Source organism: Mixophyes fleayi, chromosome 11 (assembly GCF_038048845.1).
Source record: "Mixophyes fleayi isolate aMixFle1 chromosome 11, aMixFle1.hap1, whole genome shotgun sequence".
Classification (NCBI taxonomy): Eukaryota; Metazoa; Chordata; class Amphibia; order Anura; family Limnodynastidae; genus Mixophyes; species Mixophyes fleayi.
Genome location: NC_134412.1, coordinates 84,905,547 through 84,924,825, shown reverse-complemented (window position 1 = coordinate 84,924,825; position 19,279 = coordinate 84,905,547). Strand labels below are relative to the sequence as shown.

General features: G+C 40.8%; 1 protein-coding gene and 1 long non-coding RNA gene across 7 annotated transcripts in view; one reads left to right on the top strand and one right to left on the bottom strand.

Moving 5' to 3' along the window:
* The window catches only part of LOC142106976 (uncharacterized), a 260,709-nt gene extending 260,131 nt beyond the window's left edge, over window positions 1-578 (bottom strand). For all 6 annotated transcript variants that reach the window (XR_012679831.1, XR_012679830.1, XR_012679832.1 and 3 more), the window contains exon 1: window positions 464-578. This is a non-coding gene — a long non-coding RNA (uncharacterized LOC142106976). The remainder of the gene's footprint in view (window positions 1-463) is intronic.
* The window catches only part of GPR153 (G protein-coupled receptor 153), a 55,277-nt gene extending 47,455 nt beyond the window's left edge, over window positions 1-7,822 (top strand). Inside the window, exons 4-6 of the mRNA XM_075190059.1 lie at window positions 2,698-2,887; window positions 3,278-3,462; window positions 6,704-7,822. Of these exons, the coding sequence (XP_075046160.1) occupies window positions 2,698-2,887; window positions 3,278-3,462; window positions 6,704-7,483 (1,155 nt within the window). The 3' untranslated portion in view covers window positions 7,484-7,822. The remainder of the gene's footprint in view (window positions 1-2,697; window positions 2,888-3,277; window positions 3,463-6,703) is intronic.
* Window positions 7,823-19,279: the final 11,457 nt, after the last annotated feature.

The following is a 19,279-nucleotide window of genomic DNA, read 5'->3' as shown; positions in this document are numbered from 1 at the left end:
ACTCTCTCTCCCCCTTTCCCCTCATACTGTGCCTCTCTCTCTCCCCCTTTCCCCTCATACTGTGCCTCTCTCTCTCCCCCTTTTCCCTTCATACTGTGCCACTCCCTCCCCCCCTTTCCCCTCATACTGTGCCTCTCTCTCTCCCCCTTTCCCCTCATACTGTGCCTCTCTCTCTCCCCCTTTCCCCTCATACTGTGCCTCTCTCTCTCTCCCCCTTTCCCCTCATACTGTGCCTCTCTCTCTCCCCCTTTTCCCTTCATACTGTGCCACTCCCCTCCCCCCTTTCCCCTCATACTGTGCCTCTCTCTCTCCCCCTTTCCCCTCATACTGTGCCTCTCTCTCTCCCCCTTTCCCCTCATACTGTGTGTCTCTCTCTCTCCCCCATTCCCCTCATACTGTGCCTCTCTCTCTACCCCCCCCCCCAGTTGTTCCTCACACTGTTTCTCCCTTTTTTTTTACTTACATTTGTATTAGCTGTTTTCCTCTCTTCTGTCTTCTTTCTTCCATCTTGCTCCTCTCTGGCTGCTCCTCTCTGGCTGCTCCTCACTGACGGTCACGTGTGACCTGATGACGTCAGGCCCGGCAGTCAGTGTACACAGAGCAGAGAGGAGGAGACCGGCGCCGCGATCACGTGAGTATCTTTTTTTTTTTTTTTTTTTTTAAAAAACCCTGCTCCACCCACCAACGAAGGGGCGGAGCCCCGGACCGCCATACCGCCATCTTGTCCTCTGGCATCAGCCATATCATACCCACCAAAAGTCCCAATTTTCAGAGGACAGCCCCTGTTCTTTATTTCAGACGTTCAGCTGTGAGAAGCTCCTCATACCGTGATTTATACCAGTAGCTCTTTTATATAAGCCGGTTGTTACTCTAGGTTTAAGGATCCTTTAATAAAATATGAGAAGTGTTCTGTTACGTGTTCCTTGGGGGGGAGAAGCTTTTATGATCCCATCTAACTCCAGACACTGCAAATATATATACATTTTTTACATGTTGTGTTTGTTCTTCCCAGCGGTGCTGTTGGGTCTTTAACTTATGTTTGAAAATCTTGTTTTAATCTGATGTTTGTAGTAAAAAAACGCCAATTACCAGTATATTATATCTTACTTTTACAGAACACGAGACTTGTTACAGATAGGAAAAGCAATGCTGCCCTCTTCTGTCTGAATCTAGAATTGCAACCCGGATTGCACTATTATAAAAACTACGTTTGCAAATTGAGCTCACTCATTGCATAAAATAAGGTTTCTACTAAACAATAGGGGTCATTCACTGACTGCAAGAAAATACAGACCCATACTGCTTAGTTATAGGCACAAGTGTGCCCATTTGTCTGCCTGGCACGTTTTAAGGTGCTCACATTTGAACCATTGACAGTGGGATTAATATTGGGCTGTTGAGTGCAAGGTAAATGTTGTAACCAAGGAGAGACATCTATTGGCAAAAATAAATAATGGTCCCTTGTTTTAATCTATTGTTTTGCGCTATTTGGCTGAGACCACTCCTAAGTGCTGTTAAGATGGACTGAGTGGCAATATATCCGAAAATTTGGAAGTTGTTGTAGCCAGCTAAATATTTACGTCTATACAGCGTATCACGTTTAAACCGTGGTCTATTCCAAGACAGAGTCGCTGATGATCTTTTGTAATTCCTTAAAGAATTTGGGGGTTGATAATAGGGACAGTTTGGAAGTAATGTACAAAGGATATTAAGGTTTTTTTATATAACTCTTTCTATCCATGAGCAATTTCACCAGTTATTAATGTCTAAATGAGTTTTGCTTAATATCTGGGTTGGATACTTCTAGCTTAAGGCTTCCACGCCTAATATAAAGATTATTGGATAGTGGATAACCTTGTCTTGTACCATTAGATAAGCAGTGTGATAAAGAATCATTTATCTTTAACTTGAGTTAGTATTGTTGATAAGCAGGAAGGACCCACTCCCATGTGCTCTAACAATCCAGCCATAAACTGTATCAAAAGTTTTCTAGGTATTCTCTAGTTTCTACAACAATCTTTGGAAAGTCAACAGCTTTTAAGTATGTGCCGATTGTTTTATTCAAACTTAAGGTGTATTTAACACATCATATGTTTCCTTAATACACCCTATTTCAGAGATCTTGTATTGTACTTGAAAATCAAGGGGAAAAAAATCTTGATAGTATAATTCCGTTAACCACACTGACATCCAGCCTTCCTTACTATATGAGTAATCATTATAAACAAACTGATGACAAAAGTTTGTTGTGTCAAACACACCTCTAGATGAAACCAAGTTCATCCAAGGATATTTTGGCATTTTGGAAGTCCCTCTCGTGGTTCAGGAGTGTGGAGGAATCTGCACAGCGACTAATGATATCCAAACTGTCAGAGTAACACCCCAATAGTGTAACTTATCAGCTCTGGTACCTGTGCAACAAATGGGTTATCGATCGATAGAGAAGAGACACACTCAGTTTTTTAGGGCTGAATGAGAGTCAATTCTGACTGCCCCCTAGTCAGAAAATGCAATAATTTCTAGATAACAAATGTGCCTGCGAACACATTTTTCATGTATAAATAATCAGTGTGTGCCATGGGATGTTAGCTCCTGTCTGAATTCACTGCTGTAGGGTTATATATTACTGGAGAGAATACAATAATCTGTATGTATGGGATCCAGTGCGATAACATTCGTGTTTCCTTTAACGCGCAGGTTGTAAGTTTCGCCAGCTTGAAGTTTGACAAGTCCGATGACTGGATGATCCTCGGTGTCCTCTGGTGTTCCGTAGTCCAAGCTCTTCTGCTGCCCATGTTCCTCTGGGCCTGTGATCGCTACCGGGCCGATGTGAAGGCCGTCTGGGACAAGTGTATCGCGATCATGTCCAATGACGATGAGAATGAAGGTGAGACAAGAAAGAGCAATTGGAGATAAATCGGGGGGAAAAGTGCGAACAATATAAAAGGGATGAGTATAGTCTTCTTTCTAATGGATAATGGATGACATCACGCCTCAGTGATGTCACCACTTATCAGGCTCCACCCACATAATGGCTCCTCCCACTTTGTTCAGGCTACAGGTAGACTTTAAATAGGAATTACAATGCAATATGCAAAGTGTAGCAGAGAAAGTGCTGGGGCTCTTACAAAAGATACATAGTATTACCATGGTACATAATCAAATTACAGTAGAATTTGTATTCATCTGACTGTTTACCTTATTAATCTTGTGGCTGGTAAAGCAAATAGTATCCTGCTAAATCCACTTCTCTATCTCTGCCGTCTTTGTGTTCCAGATAACAGCCCCGATGGCGGAATCCACTCTGATCTGATATACGAAAGACCCTACGACTATAATTACGGGGGTGACATTATGGCCATGGAACGCGTTACCAAGTACGACTTTTCTGCATTAGAACGGGGAATCCCGCAGATCTATCCTATGAAGGAAGCGCAGGAAGATAAAATGCACTATCTCCAGGTACAGCCATCTCTGCCGTTATATCTACCAACAAAACGCTGTATCGAAAGTTATATCAATGAGCTCAAAAGAAAATATATAAAAATAAAACCATGCCCAACTTTCACAATACCCCCTCCCCCATAGGCAAACAGAGGGGGTTTCCTAGTGCCTGGAAACCCCCTTCCAGACCTGGGTCACTGTATAATTGAGGTGGCTGGACCCTGCTCCCGCTTCACATGGCTCTGCTTGAAAAGGGAGAGCTGCGTGCACCTAACAGTAGTGCATGCAGCATTGCCCATGTATATTATGGGGATAGGGAGAGTTGGAGAGCAGCCAAGCACTGTCTAAAATTATAGCTATGCCCCCATGTATGCTGGTCACGCCCACTGGTGGCATTACTGAGCACGCTGGAAAACATGATCAGAAGGGGAATGGAGGCAGCAGGAAGCCACAGATTGAGAGTTATATAGTGGAAGGAGCAGGGTCCTCCAGCAGCACGATTATCTACTAGCCACACTAAACAATGATCCAGTCAAAGGTGATCTGTCCACTCGTCCCAAGGTTTAATTTGCTGTATCTCATACAATTTGGGCACCGTATGAGTTGCCAGGCATCCCCCCCCCCCAGTCCGGTCCCATACTGGGCTACCTTGGCTGTATCACTGGGCTACCTGCATTTTTGTTCCTTTAAACATGTTCCTAATAAGCTGCTAAGCTGAGTCACACCCCCACGGGCTAAAATCTCCCATCCAGCCCGTGCATTTATGCCTAACAAAAGGTAGTCCCACAGTACACTCACTTGTCAGCGCACCACTGCCGGTATAAATGAAATGTTCATGTCCTGGACCTAGATCTTTGCAGTTGGCCCTTAAATCTTGCCCAACAGATTTATAAAGATTTGAATGCATGATGAAAACAAATATCCAAAAATGAAAATATGATTCTATAATGTATCCACTAGAGGTTTATTGCTCCAAATGTAACAGATCACTTGCATCAGGCCTAGCCAATCTGTGGCTTTCCCGGGTGTGGGGAAACTACAATTCCCAGCATGCTTTGCTCGCTGTCGGCCGGCTATCTACTGGCAAAGCATGCTGGGCCTTGTAGTTCCACCACCCCTGGAGAGCCACAGGTTGGCCAGGCCTAACATGCACTCACTGCAGTTGATTCTGGTCTTATAATGTCTGTCCGCGATTTTCTGCATCAAATTTTCATGCTGCATTCAGTCTGGAAGTTGTATATTCTGAATGTCTCATTGTTCTGTTCTTGTTGTTATTTTTAGTATACATGATTAGTATGCTGGGCAAAATGAAGAATGGCAGAACAGAGGGATTTAACAATTTGCACGTAATAATAACTTCTATTTGTGAACATAATAGTTATTTTAAAACATTGTTTTGCTGATTTGGTTGAAAGTCAGTTTTTTTATTATTATTATTATTTTTATTTTTTTTAATTATTGCTTTATCCTTATAAGGAAACGACATTTTCTGGACTATTTGCTTGCACTTTTACTGCCCTTTTGTGTCGTGTGTTTCTTTTCTTGAAAACGTGTCTGTTGATCTATAGTAATTTCTGCTTTCTGAATTTCAGATTAGTTTGTTTTGTCCCCGTAATGATTTAATTAAAAAAGAGTCGATTTAAGTGCAACCAAACCCTTTCATCTATATTTTGTGCCCCCCATCTTCATTTAGAGCTTTATCGGGGGGCCCTGTGACCTCTCTCTTGCATTGGACACATTGACCTGATTTTATTTTGTCTTTAGGGCTATTTAGCTTATAAACTTCAATTGATTTACATGTGCGTCTTTTTTGATTTATAATCTGCATGCATTTATATACCATTATCTTATCATTTTACATCTGGCTTGGGTTACTTACCAATGGTAATTATCATAATTGTTTCCTGCAGGACACTATATGCTCACATAACAAGACTAATTTCTATAGGTAGAGGGTGCTTTGACATAACTAATATTGCACTGTAAAGTAATATTTTCAGTGGTTTTCATTTTGGAGCTGAGATTGGATAGTGTGCACCAGTACATGGTTAGCAAATTTAGGGAAATTTTCAAATTTGGGCAAATATTGCCATCTGCAGCATTTTACTGATCACTGACTATTGCTCGAATAAAGCAAAGCTCTTATTGGTTTGAACTAGAGAGCTTCCAACCACCCCCCAATTCGACTTTTGAGTTACAATTCACAATTTTGGGAAAAGTAGTTAAATATTACACAAGTTGGCTCTCATACTTATATGTCCGCTTTAAACAGGAAAAGGGTGATTTTAAACCAAGAGTTTTGAAGGTATTAACTTTGTTTCATATAGTGCTCTGTGCTGCTGGGGACCCTGCTCCTCTCACTATATAACTCTCAGTCTGTGGCTTCCTGCTGCCTCCATTCCCCTCTTCACATCATGTCACTGCTCCTGTCACATGCAGCCCTGTCCTCACTAACACATCACTCATCTTCTGATATACTCTGTGCTGCTGGGGGACCCTGCTCCTTCCACTATATAACTCTCAATCTGTGGCTTCCTGCTGCCTCCATTCCCCTCCTCACATCATGTCATTGCCCCTGTCACATGCAGCCCTGTCCTCACTAACACATCATTCATCTCCTGATATACTCTGTGCTGCTGGGGGACTCTGCTCCTTCCACTATATAACTCTCAGTGTGTGGCTTCCTGCTGCCTCCATTCCCCTCCTCATATCATGTCACTGCCACTGTCACATGCAGTCCTGTCCTCACTGACACATCACTCATCTCCTGATATACTCTGTGCTGCTGGGGGACTCTGCTCATTCCACTATATAACTCTCAGTCTGTGACTTCCTGCTGCCTCCATTCCCCTCCTCACATCATGTCACTGCCCCTGTCACATGCAGCCCTGTCCTCACTAACACAATCACACACCTAGCAGTAGATGAAAATATATAACAAAAAGCTGTTGTACCCCTAGCAAAAAGCACCATAAAATGTTCCTGGCCAAAATTAATTGAACCCCAAACATGGCTGATTGTTACTCTCATCTCTCGTTTCCACGAATTGCAAAATGCTTTGTCTGCTTCCCAAATTATTATGGGTCATTTATAGCTGCCAAATTTAATATTTTTACTATCTACAAGTACAAAGATACATTATTAACACCAAGCCATGATGTTTTATGAAGAATGCTTATTATTTACGGACAATCTGGCTGTTCCAGCGAATGAAATGATTGCCTGCGTCAATTGTTCTTGTTGGGTTTTTTTTTTTTAGGTCCCTCCGACAAGACGCTATTCCCACGATGAAACGGATATTTTTACCACGGGTCAGATCCCGGCATTCCTTCACGGCTGGGGATCTGCGGAAGATATAGCCGCCATTTCGTTCTTTACGCTGCCGAGGCGGGACAGACGCAGCAGCCTGATTATGTTCCACGATGACGCCAGCCTGCAGTATCGCAAGTGCCGTAAGTCATCCGAGAGCCTCATTTCACTGAAACACTTTACCCTGGAAGAACTATACAAAGAAGATTTTAAGTGCTTTAGCAGGGAAGAGGTGGTCACCTTCATTGACGATACTCCTCTTCCAAGTCCAAGGAAAGGTCCTATACGGTCTTCTTCTATCTCTCTTATACCGGAAACTTTACAGCACCAACATCAATCGAGTGCTCACTTCACCCTGACGGACTTTGAGCGAGAGCCGCAGGTATTGCGGAGATTCTCGTCCCATGGAAAAAGTTGTACTCTTAACGTACCCGGTCATCTCAGACCTCACGATGACCACAGACGGTTCTACACAGAAGGGCATAGGAGCAATCGTAGCAGTCACAGACACGTTCAAAAGACTGAATGTCCGAAATTGGATGAGGTAGCCTCTAAATCGAGGTCCGCTGAGCCAAGCAGCCGCCAGGCCGGTTTAGCCAATACATGGACCGAACAAGATCAAATGAACAAGATGGAGGAGAAAGGAAGCACGAACAGCTTTTTGAGTACACCATCAGCATCTTCTGGTTACATAACGTTCCATTCAGATTCCATCGGATCTACATCCTAGGAACTTTGTTGGCAACCAACGACTTACCGTACGTCAAAGTACCGTATTTCAACCAGGTTTACATCTCTCCTTTTCTTCTATGTCAATACCCAAAACTGGAAACAGCACCAAAGAAGAGAACTTGTATTTGAATAAACTCAAAACCATTCTGCTTTTCTTAGGAATGAAAAAAAAATATTCAGGAATAAAAATGCACAGAACCACGATCACTCCGTGGGTATAAAAAAAACGGCTCCATCCGTTTATTTTCTAAAACATCCAATAAGTTGTACATGGAAAATGTGTCTTAAAATGACATTATCTCTTTACATGTCATCAATAAATATTATGCATGCCTCAGTAATTCCTCCGTGCACTCTCTATAAAGGACTTTTATTATCTTCTGTTGCTGAATGAAACGTGTTCTGTGAGTTACACTGATGAATTGGTTTTATAACAAAAAGTAAAAAAAAAAAAAGCTAAAACATTGTATTTAATATGTTTGGTATTTTCTGTACTGTATTATATATCTTTTTAAAAACAATAACAATATATGTTGGAATTTCATAAATAATAATTCACATTGTTCACATCCATTGTTTTTATTCATAAACCCCCTACAGATAGTAAGATCATTTTCACACCATTGTTGTTGTTTTTTTTTCTGTTGCCTTATAGGTTAAATACACCACTTATAAGTGCTGTTTTCTCTTCTTTCTTCACCAGTGCAGGTTACTGTGTTCCATCATGCAAAGTAGTCACATTCTCACTGCTATGTTTTGTTGGTTTTTTTTTTTGGTTTTTTTTTAAACATCACATTATAAAAGTTGTCTAAAAATCCCACTAAATAGACAAAACATACTTGTAAGTGATGTATTTCAACCCAAAGGCAGCAGACTGTAAATAATAATAATATATTAATAACAATGATTTGCAAATGTTCTTATTATTAGTAACGAGATATGAATAAATTTATGTAAAGGAAAACTGTTATCCAGATCCAATTTTGTGTAATACTAAATATATTTGAATGTTGGAAACATTTTAATATGATGTAATATTTAGAGGGCTGCAATGCGCTTCCTTTTCATTAGTCTTTGCGTTTTATATCCTACATGTGTCATTGTTGCTGCCGATGTCTATGAAGAGGTTTAGTCAGCGACTAAAAGCTCTCCACAGCCAGGGGCGGGCCACTCAGACTCACCACTGTTAGGGCCGGCCGCCCCCGGATGCAGTTTATGTTGATTTTTACCCGCGGCATCTGATGACACGGGATGCAGCCGCGTCAGCGCACAGTCGGCCGCATCACATGACACGCGATGCGGACACGTCATCAATGACGCGGCCGCATCCCGTGTCATCAGATGCGGACGCCTGTGCGCCCCCCGGGCTGATATCTGCCAGCCCGCGCCTGTCCACAGCCAACAGCGTACTAAAACAGAGACACATTGGAACAAAACACTCTGGGCTAAATTTACTAAACTGCGGGTTTGAAAAAGTGGAGATATTGCCTATAGCAACCAATCAGATTCTAGTTATCATTTGTTTAGTACATTCTACAAAATGACAGCTTGAATCTGATTGGTTGCTATAGGCAACATCTCCACTTTTTCAAACCCGCAGTTTAGTAATTATACCCCTATATATAAAACAATTTGCTAAAATGCGATTTATTTATTTTTTAAATATTAAATAAGGAATGTTTAATTACATTTAATTGCTCCAACATTTCAAATAAGTGCATTTGGATAACAGTCCTCCTTTAAAAATACCAATTTTTTCTTAATGTTTGAAGAAACTCTTATGCTCCCATGGATTGGAAGGGTCGTGCATATTTTGCAATGGCTTTTTATATTGTTGATATGTTCGTTTGTTTTTAAATGATGCCTTTTGTAATGCACGTTACAAATTAATTATTAAAGGGGATCTATTTTTTTATTTAAATGACGGCCATGTCATGTAACGCGTGTAATATAATCGCGCTTTTTCCTTTTGGTCACTGCCGTTTATCTAACATTGCTGAGAGGTGCAAATCTGCAGCACCCCTATCTGCCAATCAGACGTTTGCTTTCATTGTCTAACTGGCGTAGACAGATTAAAGCTGGTTGGTGATTGGTCGCTTTGGTGTCAGTGCTGATTCACTGCTCTTTGCAATGTTATTAAGTAATCCTCACTTCGATGGAAGCTAGGTTGCAAGGGGGTGTCCTGTTATTGTATAATATACCATGCATTGTGTGATCTGCAGTATCAAAGTGACCCGTTGTTTGCCATAAACTTTATATACGTAAGGATTTTAGAAGTCCACCAGCTAAGGAAATGTTTTCCGCAGATAGATTGATGACAACAACAGCTCTGTACTGTAATTGAATGTAATCAGACAACAAAATATTCTAGCAGCGATTCCCTTTAATTTTAATGTAAAATAACAAACATTTTTTGAATGGACGTACGTACGGACGTACATGCAATTCTTGGCATTTCTACTGCATGACTATGACATGATGACTTTGTATGAAGCATGTGTGTGGGTGTTATTTTAAGAAAAAAAAAAAATTAAACATTAACATTATACACTTTTCAAGGAGCTTTGGCGCTGACTGCAGCATTTGTACTAAATGTATGGAAGCTTTTATCCAGAAACCCATTCTCTAGCATGTTCCAAAACGCAGAAAGAAAGAACATGCTGCTCCTCTGTGAATATGTCATACAAATGGGCGTAATCACCAAGTGCCTCTTTGTTCAGCCACTGTGAGGAGCACTGCTACGCAAGATAATGAGGACAGGAATTTCATTCACAAAAAAACTTCCCTCTGCACTATCTGTTATAGTCACTGTGATGAGCACTACTGCACTAGATAATGACATACACACAGACATCCCTCCGCTCCTTCTCTTACAGCCACTGTGAGGAGCACCGCTACATAAAATAATGAGGATAGGAATGTCAAACACACAGACATCTCTCTGCACCCTCTCGTATAGTCACTGTGAGGAGCACTGCTACACAAGGTCATGTCATACACGCAGACATCCCTCCACTCCTTCTCTTACAGCCACTGTGAGGAGCACTGCTACATAAAATAATGAGGATAGGAATGTCAAACACACAGACATCTCCCTGCACCCTCTCTTATAGTCACTGTGAGGAGCACTGCCACACAAGGTCATGTCATACACACAGACATCCCTCCACTCCTTCTACAGTTACTGTGAGGAGTACTGATACGTAAGATCACGAGGGAGGGAATGTCATATACTCATACATGATCCTTCAGCACTTTCTCCTAAAGTCACTGTGATGAGCACTGCTACACAAGGTATTTAGGCATAGTGCCAAATTCTGGAAATAAAAACCTTATTTGGAAAACCAGATAAGGTTCCAAAATCTTCCTATATTTACCTCTAGTTGCTGAGAAAAGCCTAATTTGCCCGTGAGTTGTTCCTCTGTTGCCCCCAGAATATAATTCTCCTTTTCAAAATCCCATTACAGCAGTGTTTCCAAAACCCAGTCCTCAGGGCTCCCTAACAGTGCAGGTTTTCAGGATCACATGTGACATAATTAGGACCACCTGTGGATCTGTTACAATGTGTCAGTCAGTAATGACTACACCTGTGCTCCAACAGGGAGATATGGAAAACCTGCACTGTTAAGGCTTCCTGAGGATAGGATTGGGGGGGGGGGGAAACCCTGTCTTACATTATATATTTACTCTATATGACTCAGGTTTCTTCCCACACTCCAAAAAATTGTTTGTAGATGTAAATACCAAATATATAGTATTTTATTATTTCAGTTCTCAATAAACGATATATATATATATATATATATATATATACATATGAATAAATAGCATAAAGAGAAACAAAATGTATAGGCACTAACGTGGGTATTCACGATAAACAGATTTAGTACACAAATCTCACTATTTTTGAAAGCGCAACAAACCCTAGCGATGAAAGCCGATCTCGCCGTGATATGGCACGACGTTACGGCAATGGCCGCCGTGGTTGAATTTAATCTTAGCTGGCTACTTGGTTGTAACAAATGTGGATCTGTACCTCAAACGAGCTTATACCAGGTTTTCATATCTCAGCCATATAACCTTGTCCCATTCGGACCTGGCTCTGTTGATCACGAATATGACTTCTCTCCTTGTGTGTGTATATAATGCAATTCTCACTAACCTGATTATCTGGACTTTCGAAATTAATGTGTATTTTAAAATACAACAATAGCACATGCCTCAGAACTGTCCTAAGATGCGTAAACAATAGAATTATGGTCAGTGAACATATCCTGGTGAGTATTGCAGTGCACTATATTATACAAGATATATTATATCTGCACATGCCAAGCAGCAGTGTCTTCTGGGAAAGTGTATTCAGATATTGGCTCCTATGTAGAGGACTGTGCCTACCAGAGGTACACCAAGGGTTTTGGGCGGCAGCAAAGTGTAGGGAGGGACTGTCTTGCTACACAAGATTAAGGGGTAGATGTAACCTTCCAAAGAACAAAAGTGGATGTGTTGCCTATAGCAGCCAATCAGGTTCTAGCTATTATTTTGTAGACTGTACTGGATAAATGATAGCTAGAATCTGATTGGTTGCTATGGGCAACATCTCCCCTTTTCCATTCTAGTAGGCTTGATGAATCTAACTATAAATTAGTAGCTTCTTCTTTGTATATCTAATAATGATAAAAGTGATAACACATAAATACAAATGTACGCGCTAGTCTGTGGATCATATTTCAGATGGCGCCTCAAGATACAGGATTACTAGACAACCTAACTGTGTACAAAGCACAAAGTATATTCATTTATGTGTTGCCACGTAGACCTTGTGCTGGGTGAGGGGTGTTTTAGAATTGATGGATAAGATGACAGCTGATTTTGTACTAGGGATCGCTCGGCTGAGGTTTAATGATTTGGGTTGATCACATGACATTAGGATTATAAATCGCTGTGGATGGATTTAAACTTTTATGTGTTCAATTGTAGATAAAACCAGAAATGGGGAAAATAGTGATGTATTGCTGGATACAAATCCCAAGGCCTCATTTAGGGTGAAAATCCACATCTTACACTTGTGTCTCCTCAACCATGGAGAGGCGGAAAGGGGCGGGAAAGAGTCCGTACCGTCAGGGCGTTTTTCACCTCAGTGTAGCATACCTCCCAACAGGTCAGTCGTTGGGAGTAGAAAATTGGGTGTGGCCATGTCTCAATGAGAACTTGATACCCCCAGAGGGCTGCTTAGCTCGGTAAAGCACTAGGGTGACTATTGGATATCTCCCTACCCCCAACATTCCCACCTGCGGGAACATGTTCCATTGGTACAGTTGGTAGGCATGGTGTAGCAGGCAACCCTAGATTTCTCCCAAAGTGCTTTGGTGTTTGGGCCAAATTGGCAGCATTTTCGGTGGGCTGTAGTTTGAACAGTCTGACAAGAAAAATTGGACAAAAGGCCGGCGTTCCTTGCTAAGTACCGAGTCGTGGAGCAGTATGCCTAATTTTACAGAGCAGTTTCATTTTGTGATTATTCAAACGTGAGGGTGTAATATTTAGCACTGCCCCTTGCTGTGCGGAGGGGTGCGTGCCTTTTTCACTTCGTAAAAGGACTTGAATTTTGCAGACTGATGGTAAACAGGTCCTGTTCTACACATAAGAAATATATGGCACCTTCTAGTGGGGAAGCACATTCTAGGGGAACATTTTTACCTAATGTAAAAAATAATTGTAACCTAATTAGGACGCTCCTGATGCCTGTTCACTCTTATAATTTATTTAAGCCATAAAGAGCTTTCTATTCCCTAGATGGCTGGTAGTAAAGTGTTAGGAGGTTGATGTGACGTTTGCACAATGCGCATATTCACGTTTTTCTGGCCTCCCCAAACACGTTACAGTGGGCTCGGCGGTCCCTCCAGGCTGCTAAACCAGATGATTGGCTGCGCTCATCCAATGTCCCCATAAATGACGTCCTCAGTGTGGGCACAATAAGTGGACACCGCTGTAGTTCTCTAGTCTGAACATGTCCCAGCTCTCAGCCGACTGACGTCTGTCAGAGGAGAACGTGAAAGCTTATTTTGTTATTCAGCCTGAATCCACCCTGTGACCCCAAGCGGGGCGTGAAATGGATTGTGGATGAGGCTGGAACCACAGAATAAAGAGCAATTTCACCCATACTGGGGCTGGTATCACTTTGTCACTTCACGCTGTGTACATCACATGCTAGTTTTACACCAATTAGATTATGCAGTGTATCCGCAATACATGGAGTACTGCAAATTAGCTGCTGGGGTCATGTGCAGTTCAGTCTGTATAGATTTTTGGTGTCTATTTTAATATCTGAATCTATATCCAAGCATACAAGAGGCACTTATTATTGTTATTATAAGGTATCATTCTGAATCTGTAGCTCAGAAACATTTGGGTTCCCCAGAATTCTGCTCCATAACCTATGATTGTTATCCAAACATTTTCAAAGCAATACAAAATATAACATTACAAACACAAAAGAGGACTCAAGAAGGACCAGTACTTATGTCAAGTCTACAGAACTATGGGGACTATGAGAAGGAATCAGGAAAGTGGGGGGGGATAGAAGAGGAGGATTGTGGTCGGGGGCTGGGTGGCAAATTTTAGCACAGGGGGAGAGACTCGTATCAGCAGCCTATTAGGAACATTTCAAAGGACAAGCATGCAGGTGACCCCAGTGGTGGATCCAGGGGAGGGGGGGGGGGGGGGGGGGGCGATCGTGGCATTCGCCCTCCCCCCCCCCTAGCAGGAGAAAGCCTACCTTTAAAACAGGTCCCTGCCACCGATCAAAACGGGAGGGGCTATGGGCCTATCGCGAGCAGAAGGTGGGGCTAAACGCGGGCCAGCCAATCAGTGGTCCCAGCCTACGATCAAAATGGGAGGGGGCGGGGACAATCATGAGCTGAAGTTGGGGATAAATGTGGACCAGCCAATCAGAGTAAAGGAGGGGCGTGATTATGCAAAATCGCGCCCTCCCCCCTCTAAACATAGAGTCTAGGTCACCCAGCCCAAGGTAGCCCACTATGGGACAGGCCGGGGGGAAGATGCCCTCCTGGCACCCAGCTCTGCCTATTGAATAATCAGACCCTGGGTGTGTTGAGCAGGACGCATCTCAGCTGATAACCATCGTCCGTTCATAACTTACCCCAGTGGTTGAGCACCTATAAGTTTCCTGCCCCCGGCTTGTCTGTCGGACTCAGTCTGCATAAGTCACATTTGCTCCAACACTTTGCTGAGCCCGTGACCCTCCGCCCTCCAGGATCTCCCCGACGGATGAAATATAAAGCTGACATGTGTGCCCATTTCACTCTTTTCCTCCTTCAATTTAAGACACTTTTACATGTTCGCCCCACTCTCAGTCTTCCCAAATTTTCTCGCCCCTTTGGAACGTACTGGAATTCATATTACTTTCTTTTAAAAGCTATGGCAAAATATAGGACAAAAGGCAAAATTGGGAGAGACATAGACCTCATGAAATTATGCACCCACAGTTCTCCAAAGTTCATACTTTCATTAAGTTATAATATAATAATAGTTATAAAAGTACTATACTCCTAGTAAGCTGTAGCATGTATCCGTGTACATATATAATTTCATATCCATTCAACAATACCCTCCTTGCAACCAGGTAAGGTGCCAGTACAGTATAAACTCCTCTCACTAAGTAGCCAAGGAAGATGACCAGTTGTATAGAAAAATATCTCACAGATATCACAAGCCCTGTGTTAGTGGAAAGGTCACAAAGGTCCATACTACGGCAGTAGAGTTGAGGGGGTGACATGCTGCCCCTTGTTTCATTATCATGTCACACTGTTAATATCCTATAAACCTGCAAAAAAAGAAAACAATGAATGATCATTTTAATTGCCAGTAGATGCATTAATTTCTTTTACAGGCTTAGTGCAGAGGATGTGACGGAGAATTCCCACCAATGACGGATGTAGCCCTAGTTATGGCCCATTGCACAGTTGGTGATTGCAGCTCGTACCCAGTGTAAAGTGGAATAGTCCATATTCACACACAGGAACTTTCCCCGATGGTGCATCAGACATCACAATGTGCACAGTGGCTTAGTGGTTAGCATTTCTGCCTCACAGCACTGGGGTCATAAGTTTGATTCCCGGCCATGGCCTTATCTGTGTGGAGTTTGTATGTTCTCCACGTGTTTGCGCGGGTTTCCTCCTGGTGCTCCGGCTTCCTCCCACACTCCAAAAACATACTGGTAGGTTAATTGGCTGCAATAAAAATTGACCCTAATCTCTCCCTCTGTCTGTCTCTGTCTATATTAGGGAATTTAGACTGTAAGCTCTTGTACAGCGCTGCGGAATTAGTGGCGCTATATAAATAAATGGTGATGATGATCAGATTCTAGCTGTCATTTATTTAGTACATTCTACAAGATGACAGCTAGAATCTGATTGGTTGCTATAGGCAACATCTCCACTTTTTCAAACCCAGAGACCTAACTTGCACACGAGCTGACATGGGAAAATTTCCTGCTAATACATTGTACTATTTTGACTGTTTTTTATTCATTATTTTTACCTTAGTATTCTATTTTTCATAAACATTTAGAATTATAAATCCTATATCTAGATAAAATTACTTTTTTTCTCTTGTATAAGCTGTTACCCTTTTAAAATCAAAAGGTAATCTTCTTAATCAGGGTGTTATTTACTATATAAATTTACTGCTTGATTTGTTGACTTTTTTTTCCCAGGATCCTGACAGCAAAGTCCATTATTTGTTGGTGCATTGTTATATATTTCTTACTGCATTGGTGTATATTCGAATAATATTAATAATAATGTGAATTCTAGTGGTATTTTCCTAAATCTGGACTAAAATCACTTTGACAGTTAAACTAGTATCTGGAATAACTTCCTGGCGTTATGGGTCTGTGTATGGGGGTGAGGAGACGTTTTAGGGTAAGTTATTCAGAGGGGAACTGAGCAATGTGTCCTCAAGAAGAAGAATTAAATCACAGTTTCTCAATGTGTTTGGCCTTTAACACTTTCGTCTAGGAAAGATACACTAACAAAAGGCGTGTTAGTTAAGGTGGCACAAAGGCGCTATTGTCTAAGTCCTAGTGACTAAACGCACTGTGAATAGGCTCCAAACTTCCACCCACTTTCCTGCACTGACGTCATTTGTGCCTAATGTCAGGGTAACAATCAGCAGCAGATGAATCCCTACATAGTCCCTGTGTTTATTCTATGGCTGACTATGACTGTACCTTCATATAGATAGTACGGAGCCTTTGTGGTGGTGGGAAGAGGGGTCCCCCTCTAGCAGTGAATAGAGGGGCTGAACACTGATTCTCCTCGCCATGAGACAGCCCAGGAAGCAGCGTTTTTACTACAGTTACACAAGAAAGAGATTTGTATGTACAAAGTCTCAGGGAAAGTGAATTTCAGGCTTTGGGAATTGGGAGATGTCTGGGAATAATAAATTGTGTTTCTAAGAGATAGATATTTATTATAGATGTTGGATATGCGTCAGATAGAGGTTAGATTTATAATAGATGATAGATGTTAGATTTATACTAGATGATAGACGTTAGATTTATACTAGATGATAGATGTTAGATTTATACTAGATGATAGATGTTAGATTTATAATAGTTGATAGATGTTAGACAGATATGATGTTGGATAGAAATGAGATAAATGTGATACATATGAGATATATTTGTAGATGGATATGATACATATATTTGATACATAAATAATAGATATGATACACAGATTTGATACATAGATAACAGATTTGGTACACAGATTTGATGCATAAATAATAGATATAATACACTGATTTGATACATAGATAATGGACATGATACATATATTTGATACATAAATAACAGATATGATGCATAGATTTGATACATAAATATATATGATACATAAATAGAGATGATACATAGATTTGATACATGGATAACAGATATGATGCACAGATTTGATACATAGATATGATACATAGATGTGATACATAAATAGATATGATACATAATTGTATATGAGTAGACACCATACAGGGATATCAGATAAATAGATCTATATAATTGATTGAAGCAAAGGGTCACAGATTAGTAAATCTATTTCTAATTCGTGTCTACCCTCATTTAATAATCCATGTGTTCCCAATATCTGTCCTCCCAGTAAATGCAATAACAAATGGATAATGAAATAGTGATATCTTGCCACAGAAGCCACTACTCGCCTATGTACATAACACGACAGCTACACCCTGTATCAGTGAATGTGTTTGGGATTTGTCAATATTTAATTCAAGCCCTTTTGTGGCACTTGCAGAAAACATCATTATGACTTTAACTCTTTAAAGAGCAACTGAACTGGGTCACCAGCCTATCAAAGCAATGCACGGAGTGCGTTTATATCTGGTGAGGGTCATACAGCCCTCTGTATGGAGTGACAGGACTGTGAAGTTTAAATGTAACTTTGTCTTTCTGCCCATTGTCTCTAAAGAGTGTTCAAAGCCTCTACACAAACCTTAGTGCCCCTTTGTCATGGTAAGCGCTGTGAAGTGGGTTAGTGGCCGGACAGATGTTTAGGGCTTCTATATGGACAATCCCCTGGCCCTCATGTATAAGAATGAAGCTGGGATTCCTTTGTCCTGATTTTTTTTATTTTTTTTAGACTTTCTCTTCCAAAGCCTAGTCACACAAAAAAAAAGCATTTACTAACAATGTAACGATAAATCTACTCTCCCCCTTTTTATTAGCTCCATTCAGTCGTTGACTAACACAATATGATGTTAATAAGCAGTACTCCTTCTGCCCCCCTTCTCACATCAGTCGGGGCTGAGAACTGGCTGCATTGTCTCCCAAACCAAACCTGAGGACTTTAAACAACTAGATGGGAACTCTATAGAAATTCTCCAGTGTTTGTTTGAGCAGAGATTATATATAGTAGAGGACACGTGCCTTTAAAAAAAACAAAAAAAAAACCCTTTACGGATATTTTAGTATTAAAAGTTTATATTGCGCACTTCTTGCGCAGAGATCGCTCCTAGATGCGTCAGAGTAGTGAATAGATCGCCTCTCACAGACAAACTTTTGCACAGGATAAAGTGAATAGACTAAGGGCGGTTCTGCAATTTTCCTCGCTACAGGCTCCTGTTTTTTAAACATTTTGTTGAATGGAATTTCCCAATCCCTCCCCCCCCCCCCCCCCCCGAACATCTCTACCCCTAAAAAATGAACATTTCCAGCTCACGTCTTTAACTTAATGCCCTTTCTACGACTCTAAAATTAAATTAAAGCATAAATCAAGATTTATGCATTCATGTCATTTATAAGAAAAGTACTGAAATATTTTGGGCCATATACCATTCGATGTAAACCAAGAAAAGGAAAATAAATTTATTTTTGTTATAAAAGTATGAGAAATTGCGTTATTGTAATGACATTATTCACAGATAACAGGAATTTTATATATATCATTTTTAAATTATGTCTTGTTGACCATTTTTTGTATGTTTGGATAAACAAATAAAACGAGAATATTACAACTAATAAATAGTAATAATTAAATAATAAAATTTAGTTATAAAAAACAAATAAAAAAAGTTCCGATAGTCCTATTAAAAGTACTTTAAATTACTGAATAGTTTTTCTATTTAATGGATAGGAATAAATGGTTTACATTATTTATTTTTTTGTAAATATGCATACACAATTTGCTAATATTGTATAAGCTATTGATTAGCTGTATACATTATTTACGTATAGTATTAGCTTATATACGGTTGTTGCTTA